The sequence below is a fragment of the Stegostoma tigrinum genome, chromosome 7 (assembly GCF_030684315.1).
Source record: "Stegostoma tigrinum isolate sSteTig4 chromosome 7, sSteTig4.hap1, whole genome shotgun sequence".
NCBI lineage: Eukaryota > Metazoa > Chordata > Chondrichthyes > Orectolobiformes > Stegostomatidae > Stegostoma > Stegostoma tigrinum.
This window is the reverse complement of record NC_081360.1, coordinates 42,572,479-42,593,000: the sequence shown is the minus strand read 5'-3', so window position 1 is coordinate 42,593,000 and position 20,522 is coordinate 42,572,479. Positions and strand designations below refer to the sequence as shown.

The following is a 20,522-nucleotide window of genomic DNA, read 5'->3' as shown; positions in this document are numbered from 1 at the left end:
ATTTCATCTAGTTAGCTTCATCCTAGCTGTTTTAGCCTCATGCATTAAAAGATAATGAAGGATGATAAGAGAGTTGATTAAAGTTGAGGAAGCCAACGTACTCTGGGGAGAAAATGTTTTGTTTCATATATTTCCTGTTTTCACTTCGCTAGTAAAATTAAGCTTATTTTGCTAAAACAAGAAGTGAATTTTTACACATTTTAAAAACAATTTTCTTGCGAATTGAACTTTAATTTTTCAGGATTTTGAGTATTTGTTGAAAGGGTGGGGTGAATAAGCATTTTGACCTGCCCTGTCTAAAATAAGTGTTTGCTTTGCTAATCCATTACAGTAGTGCCATTGGGCATCTATGCTTCTATCATGAACCAAATTTACTTTAAGATATGAGTCTCGGCACTGAAGTTGAGTACCTTTATCTTGTTTTAGTTTCAAATGGTCTAGTAAATTTAAGCTAAGCTGAAGGTACGAACTTGACAAGTATCCTGGTTTAGTTTGAGTAGGGTAAGAAATCTCTTTATGCCTTGAAGAAACCAGATAAAGCTTTATTACTGCCATAGAAATTTACCGAAAGGCTGTACATGTTGAGGATATAAGCAGAATGGATCAAAATTCCTACGAAACTACAGAAAATGGCAAATCCTGTACCCTAATGAGCTGCACACTTGAATTCTCAATTTGTAATTCAGTTGGAGAAAGAACTTTGGCTACAATTGTTTCCATAAAATTGAAAATGGAATACACCAGTAAATAGCATCAATTTTACGTATTCATACAGTTTCATTACATTCAATATTCATGTCCAAACCTATAGTTTTTTTTCTATAAAAATATTGTTGTACTCAGTTAATGTGAAGTTGTTTGAAGCAGCTTTTGGTGCATATGCGGAGACTTTGCTTTATTTGATGACATCTACCTTCCTTTTAGCAGCACTTAATTCTGCTTACTTCAAGAGACAAAGAATCTTGTTAACAATTTACAGCACAGTAAATATATAAAAAATTAAATTTATAAAGGCTGTTTAATTGCACAGATTGGAAACCTTAATAACGAGGTGCATTTTTATGATGGAGACTGTGAATAAAATATTGACAATATTTGATGCATGTAACTGATTTGTTTCTAAGAATCTACAAATGTTAGCAACAGAAAATGCTTGAGACTGTACAAATACTTGGGGTGGGGTGGATGGGTGGGGAATGAAACTGAACAATTCAGGTTTGAGCTTTTTAATGAAGTGCCATCTTGTGGATGTGTTGTAGCTCTATTCTAAATACACATATATGAAAGTTAAATTGTGACTTTGTAATGTTCTAAACTTGGTCCGGGTACAAACGTCATTTCTATCTTTCGTCTTTCAGTGTTGAGCTACAACATAAGTACCGATGTCAACAGAAGGGATGGCTTTCCTCCCAGATTTAACTTAAGAACCGATGGCAACTTGACTAGTAGTTCAGGGCAAATTGCAATCTATCACAATATCATTACATGTAACACTCATCAAGCATTTATGAGGGTAAGTTGAATCTTTTCCAGGTGTAATTATACATAAATGAAGTAAATGCATTTGTAAGATAACAAAGTGTGGAGCTGGATGAACACAGCAGGCCAAGCTGCATCTCAGGAGCACAAATGCTGATGTTTGCAAAACGTCAGCTTTTGTGCTCCTGAGATGCTGCTTGGCCTGCTGCGTTCATCCAGCTCCAAACTTTGTTATCTTGGATTCTCCAGCATCTGCAGTTCCCATTATCACTAAATGCATTTGTAATTGAGATGTTCTCTCCTGCATTATTCTTCCATATTTTAGATAACTGTGAAATTCTCCTGTAGCATTGCACATAGGAAGATTAAACAGCGTGGTAATCAGGGTGAAACAGAGTCTGAGAGAAAGGGAAAATGTACCTGCCTGTAGAATCACAGTTTAGCACCCATTTTAAGCTCTCAAATTCAGTCCCTATATTTTGTTGATTAGATTTGATGTTTTTTAAAATAATAAAACTGAAAGAAATTTGGAAAGAAATGAAGTTGAATGCATCCGTAGAATTGTGGAATCACTACAGCATGGAAACAGGCCATTCAGCCCATCAAGTTCACACCAACTCTCCAAAGGGCATCCCATCTAGACCTAACACCCCCACCGATTCACCCCTCAATTCCCATGGGAAATCTGCCTAGCCTGCACATCCCTAAACACTATGGGCAATGTAGTATGGCCAATCCACCTAACCTGCACATTTAGCAACCAGAGGAAACCCTCTGGCATGGGGATAATGTACAGTCTCCCGAGGGTGGAATTGAACCAGGTCCCTGGTGCTGTGAGGCACCAGTGCTAACTGAGCCACTGTGCTGCCCGAAGCATTGTAGCACAGCAGTTTTTCAGCAGTACCAACTGAAGAACTGGAATTCTGAGACATCATTTTGAATAGGACAAATTGGAAATTAGCAAGAAGTGTAATGCCTATGGAAATATTTTAGTAGTAGTTCTCAGTCTCGGGACATTTTCTCAAATTGACCCCCTTGTTTTAATTGTAGTTATCACCCTATGCACGGAACACGGAGTAGAATGGCTTGAAGTGAGTTTTGTCACTGATCTAGCGTCGTAGAGTCATACATCACCAAAATGGCCCCTTCAGTCCAACTCGTCCGTGCCGATCAGATTTCCCAAATTAAACCAGTCCCATATACCTGCATTTGGTCCATATCCCTCTAAAGCTTTCACATTCATGTACCTGTCCAAATGTCTTTTAAATGTTGTAACTGGACCTGCATCTACCACTTCCTTTGTGTGAAAAAATTGCCCCTTTTAAATCTTTTGTCTCTCACCTACAATTTATGCCCTCTAGTATTGAATTCCCCTACCTGAGGGAGGAGACCTTAGCTATTATCCTTATCTATGCCCCTCATAATAATATAAACCTGTAAGGTCACCCCCAGCCTTTTATGCTCCAGGGAAAAAAGTACCAGCCTATCCAGCCTCTCCTTATAACTCAAACCTTCCCTATGGGGACATACTGAAGTATCTGCAGCTTGGGCACGAATAAACTTCATCTCTGCTCTGTGGGTATAAGTACTATGCCATTAGTATGCTCTACTCATTTGTAAATAATAGTCCTACAAATGAAAATTATATAATTTTACATGAGGTTCTTTTGACATACTTTGCAACATCATTTTCATAATTAATGTTTGCATATAATTTGCTGTTGTCAAGTATTTGCCTCACTTCCATCTTGAACACCTTTTGTGAATTTCTAGTTGAAAGTCTACCTTGTTGCTCATTTTTCTCCATAGGTTTTAAAATCTAACTGTGTCTTTCCTAATAAGTGTTTCTTTTGATCTGCTGAACAGAGGATTTAATTTAAAGTCTTAACTCAAAAAGAAATGCCAGCAAATAATTTCTTTTATGAATTAGGAGGGAAAACTTGTTTCAATTGTAATTAAGTATGTCTTTTGCTGGAAAGTCAATTACTGAAATAAGAATAATTTTGTGTAATTTTGCTGACGTGAAGTTTTACTTGAAGAAAACGTTTACCAAAGTAATGAAATGGAAGTTATTACGATGGTTAAGTGATTAATCAAGGTGATTAAGTGATTAACCAAGACTCGAATGGAAAGGGGATTGAGAAAACTGGAGGTAGCTCTCTTTTGTAGAAAGCATTGTAAGCTGCTTCTGAACTCCACAAAAGAGATGTTATAAAGGGAGGTGATTAAAAATAAACTTGGTCAAAAAAGATGTCCTCGAGTGAGTCGTAAAAAAGAGATGTATGGAGATTTTGAGATGTTGCGTGAAAAATAAATCCATAGGAAGTGGAAATAAAAGGATAGCCAGCTGTACAGGGCCCATGATCCCACCTAGCAGATAGCTCCTGGACAGAGCAGAAGGAATGCCTTTGAAATAATATCTGTAGGCCAGTGGTCAGCTTCATTGGCTTGTCAGTGCAGCAGTGCATCTGAAACTCAGGTTGTCATGTCAGGTGTTTGAATGATTTCTGCGCCCTTCAGCAGAAGGGCCTTCAGAGCAGGTGAACAGCCTGTGTCCTTGTGGCAATGAAGGTGACTGTCACCTTGTGTTTTTATACTTTGAGCCTGTTACAGTGTTCAGTCAGTGAGTTCTGTGGAATTTTGCAATCCACAACCCACAGCTCTCTTAGGCAGATGGGTGCGTTGTTTCAGAGGCAATCCCGTACCTCAAATGGTTGTGCCAGAGGTCTATAGGCTACACACCTAAGGCAGAATTTCCTCTCTGGTCCAGAAAGCTATTGTCTGCGTCCACTTAGAGATTAATGCTTTATTTGATTGGCCAGGTGAAAATGTTAATCACAAAGGTTTCCAGTGATTTTAATGAGCAGTTGGTATGAGATCATTGCAAAAAGATCCAGTAGATGCCTCCAGAATTTCCAGGAGTTTCCCTGATCACTTTGTCCTTTTTGTAGTCCCTGGTGCCTCAGCAATTCATACCTCCATTCAGCCACAGAAGATGGCTTCTGAGTGATGAGGGGCACCCATTAAAGACCAAACTGACACAAAATAAAACCCTCCCATGGACATCTCCACAAACTCCAATCAGAGCCCTGAACAACCAAGGTCGGAAAAAGACTTGGTTTAAATGCAGACCCACTGCCTCAACAAACCTGTGTGGACTGTTTGATCAGGGCTAACAAGGGTTTCACAGAGCTCAGTGTTGTGCTGTGCACTGCACACCATAGCTTTACTTCGCTGCTTCCTAGGAGTGAATGACTCTGAGGCTCAGTGTCTATGCCTAGTTAAGCAGATGGGGTGCTTCTTCATGCTTCCTATAGCAACTGTCCATGGCAGTCTCTGTCTCAGTCACTGTCCTCTGATCCTAGAACCCCAGTTTAAGGAAACCTCCTTTCAGCATTCACCCTGTCAATCCCTATCAAAATTTTGTATGTTTGAATTAGTTGATGAAACTTCACTGCATTCTTTCTAAGCAAGTGTATCTTTCCTTAGATAAGGAGACCAGAACATAACATAATAGTCCAGGTGTAGTTTCTTCAGACCTCTGTATAATTGCAATAAGCCATCCTTACTCCAGTACAAGAGGATTTGAGGACAGCATGCTATTTGCGGTCTGAATTGCTTTCTGTATATTAACTTTCAGTAACTCCTAAGCAAGGATGCACAACTCCCTGCAAAGGCTGAATCTGCCTAGCCTCGCACTGTTTGAAGAAGTGCTCCATAATTCTGTTTTCCCTACTAAAGTAGATGACCTTGCATTTCTCTGCATCGTAATCCATATTGAACATGACTTGGAGGAAGCACTGAAGCTGGATAGGATACAGAATGTACAATGGGTGTGGGACTTCAAAGTCCATCTGCAGCATTGCTGCTGACTGATGTGCTTGGTTCTAAAGGACGTAGCTGCTGAACTGGGTTGGTTGCAGGTAGTGCGTGGACCAACAATAAGGAAAAATTGGACTGCTCTTGGCCTTAGCACCAGCACTGTGCTAAACTAGACAGCCTTTGAACAGATCATCAACTCAAAATTGGAAATCCATGAACTGCTGTTTGCTATTAGCAGCAACTTTAAATAATCAACAGGAGGAGGAGGCCCCACACTGAATGATCATAGAATCCCTACAGTGTGAAAGCAGTCCATTTGGCCCATTGGGTCCATACTACCCCCCCCAAAGAGCATCCCACCCACACCCTAACCCTACATTTTCCAAGGCTAACCCACCTAGCCACTCATCCCTGGACGTTATGGACAATTTAGCATGACCAATCTACCTAACCTGCACATTGTTGGACTGTGGAAGGAAACCTACACCGACATGGAGAGAATGTGCAAACTCCACGCAGTAACCCGATACTGGGATTGAACCCAGGCCCCTGGTCCTGTGAGACAGTAGTGCTAACTACAGTGCCACCGTGCTGCAGTGGGTGCCCACTGGTGCAAAAGATGAGGCTGATGCAATTGTATCCACCTTATTTCCAGGATTGCCAAGTGGACAGTGCTCATCTACCTACAGAGCTCCCCAGTATCACCAGTACCTGTCTTCAACTGATTTGCTTTCAATCCAAACGACAGTGAGAAAGAGCTGAAATCAGTGGATACTGTAAAAGCTATGGCCCTGACAATGATGGAGCAATAGTATTAAAACTCTTTCTTCGGTGCTAGCCGCACCCTTAGCCAAGCAGTTCCAGCAGGGCTACAGTATTGTCATCAATACTTCAGCCAGTGGAATGTTTCCTTCCTGATTCCCCTTCTCTCCAGCTGTGTAGGGGCTCCTTGATGCCACACTGTCAACTGCTGCATTGATTTCAAGGGCAACCACTTTTGCTCCATCTTTGAAGTTCGGCTCTATTGTACATGTTTAAATCAAGACTGTAATGAAGTCAAAAGGTGAGTGGCCCTGTTGGAACCTAAACTGAGAAACATGAGCAGGTTACTCTCCCCTGATATAACCTACGTGACAATACGGACACTTGCCCAAGTATGTCCTGTGCACAGGAGAATAAACTCGTCCTGGCCAATTACTGCCTTATTTGTCCATTTTTGATCATCTTGACCATGAGCAAACCAGTCTTCGGAGGTAGTTAACAATGCTATCGTGCATCAACGGGAGCCTTGATTCAAACATGACCAAAAGATCCCCTGTAGGGAGACCCTATACAGCTGGAGTAAATGGAAATTGGGAGGAAAGTATGTTGGTTGGAGTATTACCTGGTACAAGGATGATAGTTGTTAGATGTTGTCATCTCAACATCTGGGCCTTACTGCAGGAGTTCCTCAGAGGAGTGTCCTTGGTCCAGCTATGTTAATACTATTGCTCCATCGTTGTCAGGGCCATTGCTTTTACAGTATCCACTAATGACCCGCCCTTTCACTACAAAGTCTGAAGTGAGATTATGCAATAATCACCAAACGACGTTCAACGCCATCCATGACCCTCATGCACTTAATGTGTCTGTGTCCTTATGTAGCAAGACCTGGATAATATTTAGGCTTGAGCTAATAAATCACAAGTAACATGTGTGCTTGAATACTAAGCAACGACCATCTCCAACAAAAGAGAACCTACTCCTTCCTCCTTGATATTCAATAGCATTATCATCACCGAATTCCACCCCCAGCCCTACGCCAAACATCCTGGGGATTATCATTGATCAGAAACTGAACTGAACCAACCATGTAAATACTGCAGCTGCAAGAGAAGGTTGGAGGCTAGGAATTCTGCAGCAGACATGCCCTCCCCTGTCTCCCCAATGTTTTTCTACCATCGAAAATGCACAAATCAGGAATATAGTGGGCTAATCTACACTAACTTAAATAAGCACAGTTCCAGCATCACTCAAGAAACTCAACAGTATCCAAGACAAAGCGGTTCACTTGAATGACACTGTATCCACTCTCCCATTATGTCAATTCTGGAGGCAGTCCTTTAATGGACAAACCAGAATTGCAGAAAGGCTGTTACTTGGAGAATCAGGTTGTCGATCTGGAAGTGTGTCACAGTTTCACCAGGGATTATGTCACAAGATTAAGAGGAGGTGATGGAGCATGAGCAAGATTACAGAAAGAGACCGGGTCAGGCCAGGAACATGTTGACGGGGGGGGATTGAAGTGAGTGACCAAATGATGAGGTGCAGTGGGGGCAGGGTTCAGTGGTTTGATCAGAGCTGATTTAAATTGGAGTTGGGGAAGGAGGGGTAAGAGGGTGGTTTAATTGGAAGCCATTCTCCAAATGGAGGTTTAAGGGTTTTCAGCCAGAAATCTAGATCGAGGAGGTAAGTGAGCAGATAACTGCCCCCTGCATCCACCAAGTCCTTGCTGCGATGAAGCTGCAGGACATTCCAAATGTTTAGGAGGCTTTGAACGATAGTGTGACTTGCAGCCTCATTATCATGTTTAAAATTGTAGCCCACCCTTCTTGGATGTGGCTGGTTACTCACTTGGCTTTTACCTTCAGTTAAAAAGGAAAACAGACAAGTAAAGGTGATTTTGTGTCACAAAGGAGATTTTTCATTCTTTAAACTTGGCTGTTCTCGTAGACTCCCGATCTGCCTCCAAGCACTAAGCGGTTCAATTTAAAGTGAATATTCAGCCCAGTGTATCAAAAAATATTACACTTACAGCAGACAAGTACTGTTACTCAAACATGACTCATAATTCGTGAGTTTTAAATATAACTTTTATTTTCTGGAACATAACTTTTATGCTGGAGGTGAAATGCAAGATAATTGGACGTGATTGCGAAAACTGGTGATAAGTCTGAAAATGTAATTCAAAGGACCTTGTGTTTATTACACTTCTAAAATCAGTATTGGTTACTTTTTAAGGTAATAGGTAGAGTCACAAAAGCGAATGGGAATGGGGATAAGAGCTAACAAGGTGTAGAGCTGGATGAACAGAGGAGCAGGAAGGCTGACGTTTTGGGCCTAGACCCTTCTTCAGAAACTTAATCCCAGTTTAATAGAGTTATAAGATTCTCCCTTCAATAAAACATTTAACATAATTTCAGGCAGAGAGAAATTGATAACAGTTTTTTTTTGTGGATCCAGCAAGTCTGGCGAAAGGCCTTTTTGTTTGATTTTTTTTGCCAATATGAATAAATGAGTATCATTAAAGGTAAAATAATTTATCATAATCTCAAAGCATGCCAAGTTGCCAATGATGGATTTGGTTAGTTGGATTTTATTTGTGTATTTTTGCTTATAGAAGCGAGCAGTGTAGTTTAGGAACTGCCAGGAGCGGTTTAGTTTGGGAATAGGCAGAGGCTACTTTGCTTAACCTACTGCATCTCACCAAATTGGGAGAACCAACAGGAAATGGTAGTTAAGCCTGGACTTCAAGCAGAAAAAGCCTTTAACTTCATCGTTCACTGGCGCGCCTCTACTTCAGCTAGGATTTTGTGCAGGAAAAGCAAAAAGGAAGATTTGCTTGGCTTGCAGCTAAAAGATGAAATTGATCAGGGTCCTTACAAAGTCTTGTGGCAGAGAGGAGCTGGATTAACTTGGAAACTTGTGGGAAGGCAGATTGGTAGCTGCCAGCAACTAAACATGCGACTGAGGCACCTACAATCATAAGTATAAAATAAAATTTGAAGGCTCACTACCTAGTGGATTGGCCCATAAAATATCACCTGCAAAGATAGCTGGAACATTGAGGAGCATTAAAATTAATTCTGAAAGGCTGCAGCATACTTCTAACTTCTAAATAAATAAGTGCACCTGAAAGCGACTTGGCGTAAGAATATGGAGGGGTGTACCAGGGAAAATAATATTTCCCTTTGCTCCTTTGGCTTTAAAACGATAGTTATAGAGGGATGTAAGATCACAGGATTTTGGTTAGTGCTTTGCAGGCTGATGGGATACCATGCTGTGAACTGAAATGCTTGGCTTTTGTATAAAGGTATTTGTTTCCTTTGAATTGGTGCCCTTTAGCTAATGCTATTTTTGAAAGCCTCGCTCAGTTTAGCGAACCTTTGCTCGAATAGTCTGCTGTACAAACATGAGAAACTGCATTGATGTATTTCACCATCTGCATTACCTGGCTTCTCGCACTGACTGCGTAATTGCTTTATTAAGTTGACTTCCTCCCTTCAGCATCAAAAGAATGACCATGTAAAGTACTTTTTCTTTGATCATGTCTATCAGTGGCTGACCTCATGGCCAGACAGGTCTGAGGCATACAGGGATCCAAAAAAATGCATTAACCCACTTAAGGATAGAAGCCCTTCAGAGTTGCTCTGCTTGGATTTCCTGGCTACTAATTGTGCGTATCCTCCATCAACAGAAAGCATGCAAGGAACATATCATTTTATTTTAAATTTTCAAATCCCCTGGGGAGAATTGTGAGGCTGCCCAGGCGGCATTGGAATTCATGGTCCCACTAAGAGTGCCGCTGAATTTTGCCTGCAGCTGGCGAATGGTTGATTGATTAGTACTTCTGTTTGAGACTCTTTACATCTATTGTCGGTTTCTAATCTTTCAGACTTGGATCTGATTCTGTATTTTTTGAGTGGTTGTTTTAAATGTTTGTGCTCTCAGTTGGGAGCAGTGTCTGCAGCAATACCTATTGGAAATCCAATCGAGAAAGATAGAAAAAAGTTGGTGAGCAAATGCATTCACTGCCAATGCAAGCTGTCAAGAAGCTAGACTCGCTGCCAAGAGTCTATGAATTCAGAAATTGTTGTTCTAGATCCCAAGGACACTATCCCTAACTAAATGTCCATCTCCCTTCCAGCTAAGTTCTCCGCTGAATAATAAACCAAACTAAACCAAACAGGTTTTGTTATATCTGTGAAATATAAGAAAAGTGGTTTGTAATATTAAGCAATTGCAAATGTAATTAAAGATGTTGGATAAATCAATAATTTGAACTTAGTTTGTCCTATTTTATGGGAAACAAGGGATTGAGAAATCATGAGAATTTTTTTAGGTCTTACATTGCACTTTAAATGTCAGCTGCCATGCATACTTTCAGAATCTGAGAAAATGAATCAGATATCAGTGCTATTAGTTTCTTATGAAAGGAATCTATGCACTGCCTAAAATGTAGTGCAATACTGGAAAGGCTGTCGAGGGTAAATGTTTGATTCTCTTTCAAATGAAGTGCTTTCTAGAATGCACTTAAGTTCTATCAATTCAGAGAACAGAATAATCAATTGGTAATTAGATACATTTAGTTAATGTACTGCAGATGTATAAGAGACCTTTGTGGAAAATTAATACGGATTAAATGACATTCAATTTAGGTCAAAGCAAGCAAGCTTGTATGTATGTATGAATGGAAACAGTAAGCCCTTGGAAGGACAAGCATTGTCTATCACCGCATACACCTGGGAATAATTCAATCAAGTCCAACTTTGTAATAGTCACAGCTTGAAGCTGTTTACATTGCTTACACAAATAACTTGGGATATTTTGCACAGTGGGTGATTAGAAATCGATAAATTCGCTTTGCGTTAACTACATAAAGCACTTTCAGTGAGATTCAATTCCATAGCTGCCAATTACTTTGATAACAACCTTGCCCAAATGGTCATTAGTGTATACAAGCCTGAACAGTCGATATAGGAGAGCTGTTCAGCTGAGGAGGGCATTGTATCTGTCACTGAACCTATATTTCTCTGATATGTACCTTGCATGCTCAGAGGACAGCAACTGAGTACAGCAATTCCAGCTTAATTTATTCTTCCTAACTGAGACTTTTGATGCTTCTTACATTTGGCAGTCTTTGTGTCAGCTGCCACTAAATTATTTGGCATAGACCGGGATCTGAATTGGAAACTTTGTGGCAGCACACCATAAAGGGTAAACTTGCAGCTTCTAGAAGACTTAAAGAAAAGTTTTGGAAATGTATGATAGGCTAATTAGGATGTGTAGGGTGAAAAGTCGGGTTATGATGCTTTGGGCATGCAGATTCTGTTGTTTGCCTGTATTTTGTTTTTCCCTTAGAACTAGTAGCACTGAACATACTGCCTGGCTTTTTTACATATACCACTGGACTAGGAAAAGGTGCACACATCCTGCATTAATTATTCCAGTTTCTTCCAATACCCGTAATGAAACTGGTATGTTGGAACAGATGTGAATAGTGACATCGTCTCACCATATTCCTAATTTTTTTTTGATTTATGAGGTTGTGCAATTCCATGGGTGATGGTACCCTCCTGATACATTGCCAAAGTGGCCATTCTTCATCTAGATATTAAATGCTAATTTGTTACTTAACTCCAGGAATATCACAGGGGATCACAGTCCTTTCTCAAACAAATCCACTTCTGCGTATATGTTACTTTCTACCGACTGATACCTTTTTACCCACTTCCTCAGTAAAATTTATTGACTCTCATTTTCTGGCTCCAAAACTGTAGCTTATTAAAATTTGTAGATCCTGTCATATTTCCATTCAGAAGTTCTATGTCAGCAGTTCCTCTGAGGATTTCAAAGTTAATTGTGTCAACATCTGGAGACATCTCTTTTGTCATGTTTTTAATCAGATTTTCCCATTAACGTGACAGCCTCTGACACTGCAGTTCTGGCTCTGCAGAACTATTTCTCGTCTCTCGGTTGCCTCCTTAAGCTGTCGTAATGGATCTGGTTTAAGCAGGTGCGGTATCTGAATTAGTGGCCCTGATATTAATCTGAAGGCAACACACGTGTGAGCAAAACCCAGAAGTAACACCAGTGGGTCAGAATGTGCAATTGAAACTGCATCGAAGCAATCAGTTTTGAGGGTTTACACCTCTTAAGACGCACAACAAGCATGACGTGTACCGACATGACACTCTTTCCACTGTAAAGAGATATTACGCAAATGGAAAGTGGAGAAATCAGGGTGTGCTTCTGCTAAATGCTGTTCATTGAGCAAAGGAGCACCCACGACTGCTAACACATCCCTGCATTTAGAGCTGACTGCTGCTCGAGCAGGAGCAAAATACCTTTCCCCAGCCATAATGTTAGAGAAAAAAAACACCTCTTTTCATCAAGAAAGTGGAAATGGGAATGTACAGCTGGAAGTCTATCCTCCAATCCTAGATGCAATGCAGGAACTAATTTTAAAGACCTAACAAGTCTGGGCAATCAAGTACATTTTTGTGGAGGAATTTAGGGGAGGTGGTAGCCTAGTGGTATTATTGCTAGACTTTTAATCCATAAACCCAGATAATGACCTGGGGAACCAGGTTCAATTCCTGCTATGGAAGATGGTGGAATTTGAATTCAATAAGAAGGCTGGAATTAAGAGTCTAAAACCATGAAACTGTTGTTGATTGTCAAAAAAAGACATCTGGTTGACAAATGCCCTTTAGGGAAGCAAAGTGCCATTCCTGCCTGGTCTGGCCCACATGTGACCGCAAACTCACAGCAATGTGGTTGATTATTAACTGTCCTCTAAGCAGTTATGGTCAGGCAGTAAATGTTGGCCTAGGCTGTGACACTCACACCTTGTGAATGAATAGCAGCAAAAAAAAGACTCTCAATTGTGCTTTAAATCCACTAGCCATGGTTTTGTTTGCCTACCAAGCATATTCCATAATAGTCCTCCCATCCACTAAAATTTCAGTAACAAAGCCTTTATACTGTTTGCCATTCAACACTCCCCTAGTTACCAATTCACCATTGTCAATCTCCCCAGCTCTTGCACAGAGTGCTCCATTTGGCTCATAGTTACCCTTGTCAAATGCACTACATCCATCGAATGAATAGCTGTCCTTTGCTCGCATGTGTATTTCTTGGAAGACTCAGTGGTCTGGTTGTAGGCTGTCACAAGTAGTCATAGGTCATCATAGTCGTACAGCATGGAAACAGACCTCTCGATCCAACCAGCCCATGATGAAAATAATCCCAAAGTAAACTAATCCCACCTGTCTGCTCCTGGCCCATATCCCTCCAAACCTTCCTATTCATGTAATTATCCAAATGTCTTTTAAATTTAGTAATTGCACCTACATCCACCACTTCCTCAGGAAGTTCATTCCACAGTTGAACCACCCTCTAGGTTTAAAAAAAATTGCCTTTCGTGTTTTTTTAAAATCTATCTCCTTTCACTTAAAAATGTACCTCCCCAGTCTTGACATTCCCCATTTTAGGGAAAAGATAACTACCATTAACTCTATCTATACCTTGCATTCATTTATAAACTTCTATTGGGTTGCCTCTCAACGTCTTATGATCCAATGAGAAAAGCCCCAGCCTTTGCAACTCCAACCTTTCATATCCGGCAACATCCTGGTGGATCTCTCTGAACCCCCTCCAGCTTGATAATATCCTTTCCATAATGAACCAGTATTTTATTCTTCCTGTGTCATATGTTATGGCAGGTAGTGTGAGGCTTGAAGAGAGATCGATGATGCTTGGAAAGGTTTTAGACTTGTCATCCTTTCAAACACGCTGTCAATAATGTCTGATAAAAGGTCGATTTGAGGTATTAGGTCTGTTTCTGCCGCAGATACTTCCATGCCAGCTGAGATTTTCTAGCAATTTCTTATTTTATGTCAATAATGTATTAATGGAGGAGAAATAGAAATATAAACACTGCACAATTGATAACCCTACTGCAAGCTTGAATATTGCCTTTAATCTGTACCTGACCGAAGGGTAACAAAGTTCAAGGTAGGTATTGTCAACCAAACAAAGTCTATCCTTTGTCAGGTTGTTTGATGGTATACACTGAAATAAATGGAGAAATCAGAGCTGTTCTCAGTTAGAGCTGGAGAGTCAGGGCATTTACTGTAGCTGGTGACTGAATTATAAATATCTCAGAAACATCACATGGAATACAGGGAAAATTATCGATTTGGACACAGAACTGGCTTGAAGATAAAAGGCAGAACGTGATGGTGGAGGGTTGCTTTTCGGACTTGAGGCTGGTGACCAGTGGTGTGCCACAAGGATCAGTGCTGGATCCACTGCTTTTGATCATTTATATAAATGATTTGGATGGGAATGTTGGAGATTTTGGTTAGTAAGTTTGCAGATGACACCAAATTGGAGGTCTAGTGGAGACCAAAGAATGTTACCTCAAAGTTCTAGGAGACCATGATCAGATGGGCCAATGGGCTGAGGGATGGCAGTGGCAGAAAGAATTTAGTATAGATAAATGTGAGGTGCTGTATTTTGGAAAGGCAAATCAGGGCAGGACTTATACACTTAATGGTAAGATCCTGGGGAGAGTTGTTGAACAAAGAGACCTTAAAGAGTAGTTCACAGTTCCTTGAAAGTGGAGTCACTGATAGGATAGTGAAGAAGGCATTTGAAATGGTTACCTTTATTAGTCATTGCATTAAGTGTAGGGAGCTGGGAAGTTATGTTGCAGCTGGACATTGGTTGGGCCACTTTTGGAATCCTGCGTGCAATTCTGGTCTCCCTGCTATAGGAAGGATGTTGTGAAACATGAAAGGGTTTAGAAAAGATTTACAAGGATATTGCCTGGTTAGGAGGGTTTGAGCTATAGGGAGAGGCTGAAAAGACTGGGGCTGTTTTCCCTGGAACTTTGGAAACTGAAGGCTGACCTTTATAGAGGTTTATAAAATCATGAGGGGCAAGGACAGGGTAAACAGACAAGGTATTATTCCCTGGGATGGGGGAATCCAAACCAGAAGGCATAGGTTTAAGATGAGAGAGGAAGGATTTAAAAGGGACCTGAGGGTCAACGTTTTCATGCAGAGGGTGGTGCGTGCATGGAATGAACTGCCAAAGGAAGTGGTGGAAGCTGGTACAATTACAATATTTAAAAGGCATCTGGATGGATATATGAATAGGAAGGGTTTAGAGTGATATGGACCAAATGCTGACAAATGGGGCTAGATTTATCTAGGATGTATAGGTAGCATGGACAAGTTGGACTGAAGGGTCTGTCTCTATGCTATACATCTCTGTGACTCACTCTATGTATGCTGACTTCAGTTCAAAGATATCTAAACCTTAAGACTGGTGTCAGACTCACATGAAACCAAATGCTCACTGGTTCTGGCTGATGTGAACATTGGGAGTTTTATAAACTTGCAGACCCAGCGCAATCCATCTCCCACCTGGCCCTTGCATTTATGTGTAGCAGTCAGTGACCCTGTATGTATTTTATGGAGTGCACCAAAAAGGATTAATATTGAGGTCCATTGTGATTTTCATAACCAATGCTAATGCATGGCCTCCAGATTGGTACAAGGAATACGTTTTTGTGTGGGAGAATATAGTTAACTGCCATCATCTGACAAGTTAATCTCATCCTCTGAAAGTTGTCTTTTTAATTTATTCATGGGATGTGAGTGTCACTGGCCAGGCCATTATTTATTACCTAATCCTAATTGCACAGAAGGTATTCAAAAGTCAATCACATTGGTGCAGTTCTGAAGTTATGTGTAAGCCCAGAAACGATGGCAGTTTCCTTTTCTAAAGGACATGAACGAACCACATGGGTTTTTCTGACAGCCGAGAATGGTTCATGGTCATCATTGGTCTCCTAATTCCAAACATTTATTGAATTCAGATTCTACAACCTGCCGTGGTAGGATTGAAACCCAGATTCGCGGAATATTCCTAGGGCCTCTGGATTAACAGTCTAATAAATATACCACTATATCACCTCCCTGAGAGGTGCTGAAGCACTGCAACCTGAGAGGTCAACGAAGAATGAGGCCAATAAGTGCTTCCCCTAAAGCACTACTATCTGAGAGAAAAAAGATGATGAACATCTGTAACTCCTGCGTGGTGTCTCCTATGATGTTAGCCACTGTCTGTGCATCTCCCTCCTGTGCGCATGTCGTGTACAGTATCTGGTGTGCCACTGTATGTGATCAATGCACCTTTCAGTCTAAGCGATAATGGGAACTGCAGATGCTGGAGGATCCAAGATAACAAAGTGTGGAGCTGGATGAACACAGCAGGCTAAGCAGCATCTCAGGAGCACAAAAGCTGACGTTTCGGGCCTAGACCCTTCATCAGAGAGGGGGATGGGGAGACGGTTCTGGAATAAATAGGGAGAGAGGGGGAGGCGAACCGAAGATGGAGAGAAAAGAAGATAGGTGGAGAGGAGAGTATAGGTGGGGAGGTAGGGAAGGGATAGGTCAGTCCAGGGAAGACGGACAGGTCAAGGAGGTGGGATGAGGTTAGTAGGCAGGAAATGGAGGTGCGGCTTGAGGTGGGAGGAAGGGATGGGTGAGAGTAAGAACAGGCTAGGGAGGCAGAGACACTGGGCTGGTTTTGGGATGCAGTGTGGGGAGGGGATGAGCTGGGCTGGTTGTGTGATGCAGTGGGGGAAGGGGAGATTTTGAAGCTGGTGAAGCCACAAGGATGCCACCCGAAGGTTGCAGGAACAGCAACTCATATTCCGCTTTGGAACCGTGCAGCCCAATGGTATCAATGTGGACTTCACCAGCTTCAAAATCTCCCCTTCCCCCACCGCATCCCAAAACCAGCCCAGTTCGTCCCCTCCCCCCACTGCATCCCAAATCCAGATCAGCCTGTCTCTACCTCCCTAACCTGTTCTTCCTCTCACCCATCCCTTCCTCCCATCTCAAGCCGCACCTCCATTTCCTACCTACTAACCTCATCCCACCTCCTTGACCTGTCCGTCTTCCTTGGACTGACCTATCCCCTCCCACCTCCCCACCTATACTCTCCTCTCCACCTATCTTCTTTTCTCTCCAACTTCGGTTCACCTCCCCCTCTCTCCCTATTTATTCTAGTTCCCTCACCCCATCCCCCTCTCTGATGAAGGGTCTAGGCCTGAAACGTCAGCTTTTGTGCTCCTAAGATGCTGCTTGGTGTGCTGTGTTCATCCAGCTCCACACTTTGTTATCACCTTTTGGTCTATACTTGCCACTTCTAAAATCTCCAAAGTTAACAAAAATCTACATTTTCTCACCAGGTCTGTGCCAAACCCTTGTCAGAGACAACTGAACGTGAGATTTTATTCAGATGTACAGTGATAAGTTTATGTATCCCTGAATTGCTGTTCAATTTCATTTGTGTTTTATCAACCAGTTACCCAAGCCCCAGGAAGACTTTAAATTTTAAAAATGTCAATTGAAAAGATATTTTTCTGAGGATATTATTGGAGGCACAAGTACTCACCAACTCACACTAATTAAAGTATCAACTTCAGAACCAAGTTATTTGCAGTATTTTTAAATATGCCTTTATTAAATACTGAAGCAGACACGTTGGAATTGGTTTGTGGTTGTGATTTCAAATCTACTTGTTTTAGTCACCTACCATTCTCATCAACTCTCTTCCTCAGGATTAAAATTTCCCTCATCACCTCAGGCTGTCAAGTTCACCATTCACTACCTTTCTCCTGCCACCACTACATTTCAGCTGGCATGAAGGATTTGCCCCATGGATTTAATTTTCAGGCTGTCTGTCTTCTCTGATTATTTCAGGTCAAAGATGCCGCCATCTCCGATTATCTTTTTGAGGTTAATTTTAGACATTTATTTCTAATAAGGTATTCCACATTCTACCAATGACTTCTGCATAATAAAGAACAGCTTAAACATTTTTAATATTTTGGTAGTAAATTTATGCGTCTAGTTTTGGCTTACTGAAGAAATAATTTTTATTTTTCATTTATCTTATCAATATCTACTGTAAGTTTGGACTGTCCAGGGAAGTAAAACCTAACACAAAGTAACCATTTAAAATCTCTGTCTTGTTTTGGCAGTCAACCTGAACCAGCCCTGAGAAATTCTGAGACCCTATTTATACTTTAGAGGTCTCTTAATGTTCTCTTATTCTTAAGCAAGCTAAAGCAGATGTTAAATAAAAACTGAAAGAACTGCAGATGCTGTAAGTCCGGAATAAAAACAAAGTTGCTGGAAAAGCTCAGCAGGTCTGGTAGTTTGAGGAAGGGTCACTGGACTCGAAACGTAAACTCTAATTTTTTTCTTCGCAGATGCTGCCAGACCTGCTGAGCTTTTCCAGCAACTTTGTTTTTGTTCCTAAAGCAGATGTTGCAGCACCTACTCCACACTTTCTTTAAATCTCAGTTAGTTGGTTGAGCTCACTACTGGAAAGATATAATTCATAGAAATGTACACATTTATAATGTATTATTCACTGAATTGTGTTTTTTTTAAGAGGGAGGTCAGAGATATTTTAACACCAGTGTCCTTTGAAGTATCATATTCCCTGGAAAAACATTTTACAAATGAAGAATCTGCAGATGCTTTCCTTCCGCTCCAACCTGTTTTGCAGAAAAAAGGAAACCAAGCGAATGAAGTCAGAAATAAGGTTTGCATGCTGTTATTTTTTTTTATCCATCCAGTGATACAGCTGAAGAGTTTGGGGTAGAAATTGGTGTGTGCTGCACTGATTGCTAAGAGTAGTTTTGGGTTAACAGGACTGATTGTGGATCACGTTATGCCTGTATCTGACCACCTCCCCCCAAAGTACACTAGATATGATTTCGCGACCCTAGCTCCCAAGCTGCAATATTCTTAATGCCCATTTCAGGATCTATGCTTTATTTGACAAAATATGTGCAGAGCATGTGCCATTTGAACAATAGCAGCCAGTGATGCTTAGAGAAATGTCCAATAGCCCCTGCAGAGTTAAGTAGATATACCCGAATTTGATGTCAATAAGAGCCAGAGTATTATTTTTGCCTTCCCAACACTACTGTAAATTGTTGCTGGGTCATGCCTGCTGTCCTGTTTCTCACCTTCCAATTCTGAGAAAGTGAGATTGGGACCACAATATGACCATAGCCTATAATGCAGAGATAATGAGGATTTTCTGTAAATTTCAGCTGTTACTCTATGGTCTCAGATACAATTATCGTGATAAGCTTTGCTTTTATTACATGTTTCATTTTACATATTGTATATTCACTCTTACATTTACTCTCACTTTTTTGAACAGACCTATTTTGAACGATACTGTGCGTTTGAAAATTGTTCTGCTAACCTCCAGGTGTTTCTGAAACAGCTACTAATAGGGTGGGTAACATACATTATAATGTGTGTGAGTTCTTTTTAGTACGATTTTCCTGCTTTAAGTACGTACTTGGTAAAGCACTTTAAGGAAATTATGTTTTCAATAACTATTTGAGATGTTCTGCTGCAGCTAGACTTTCCTAAATTTTGTGAGTTGATGTTTGACTCACAGCTGGACATCAGTTAGTTATCAATTTCTAGTCTGTCCTGTTTTAACCCTTTCAACCAGCTAAGCTTGAGAAATGGCTGAGGCAAGATGAGTTTCCAATGATCTTGTCCTGACCACGTTGCTGTCTAATCTTGCCTTGCATCTTTCACACATGAAACAGCTTTAGCCAAGTGCTAAATGAATAGAAATTCACTCATGTGTCTGGCCAGTAAGTTCAATTACTTCTTGCCCTTCCCCCTGCTTTTTGCCTGCTAAACGAAATCTCACCAAGATTCTTTAAGAAACATTGGGAGGAAACTGAAGCTATTGTTTTTAGCTCCTCCCACAGTCCTTGTCTTTGATTTAGTCTCCAACTCATTGTCTTAGAATAAATCAGACTGTTTGTAATCTTGGTTTTCTAATCAATTAACCTAATCTTCCACATACGTCATTTATTTTCATCATCACAGTGGTTCCTTTTGTCATATCTCAATCTGCTGAAACACTCATCTTTTCATGCTTGCCTTTATATTTGAATTTCAATGCTTCTGTTTTCTACTGTAATAAAATTTGGATCACCCAGACTCCGCTCTGTGTGATGTTAAGTCTCACTCAAATTCCACCCTTACCTCAGCTGGCTACTTTAGCTCCTTGCACCTAAGTACCTCAAATTTTAAACCTTGTTTAATTGCCTTCATAACTTTGCTTTCAGTCCAACCTGCTCCACCCCTATAATCCACATCTCGCCCTATGTTATCAGAGAGTCAGACAGCACAGAAGCAGACCCTTTGGTTCAACTCATTCAAGCTGACCAGGTTCAGTAAACTGAACCAGTCCCATTTGCCTGCTTTTGACCCATATCTCTCCAAACCTTTCCTACTCATGTACCAGTAATGTTGTAATTATACTCACGCCTACTTACTCTGACAATTCATTCCATACATACACCACCCACTGCATGAAAATGTTGCCCC

General features: G+C 40.9%; 1 protein-coding gene across 4 annotated transcripts in view; it reads left to right on the top strand.

The window, feature by feature from the left end:
* itga4 (integrin alpha 4) overlaps positions 1-20,522 on the top strand; it is a 144,980-nt gene that overhangs the window by 57,031 nt on the left and 67,427 nt on the right. For all 4 annotated transcript variants that reach the window (XM_048535070.1, XM_059647193.1, XM_048535071.1 and 1 more), the window contains exons 15-17: positions 1,359-1,513; positions 18,544-18,696; positions 19,327-19,403. In XM_048535070.1, coding sequence (XP_048391027.1) covers positions 1,359-1,513; positions 18,544-18,696; positions 19,327-19,403 — 385 coding nt within the window. The remainder of the gene's footprint in view (positions 1-1,358; positions 1,514-18,543; positions 18,697-19,326; positions 19,404-20,522) is intronic.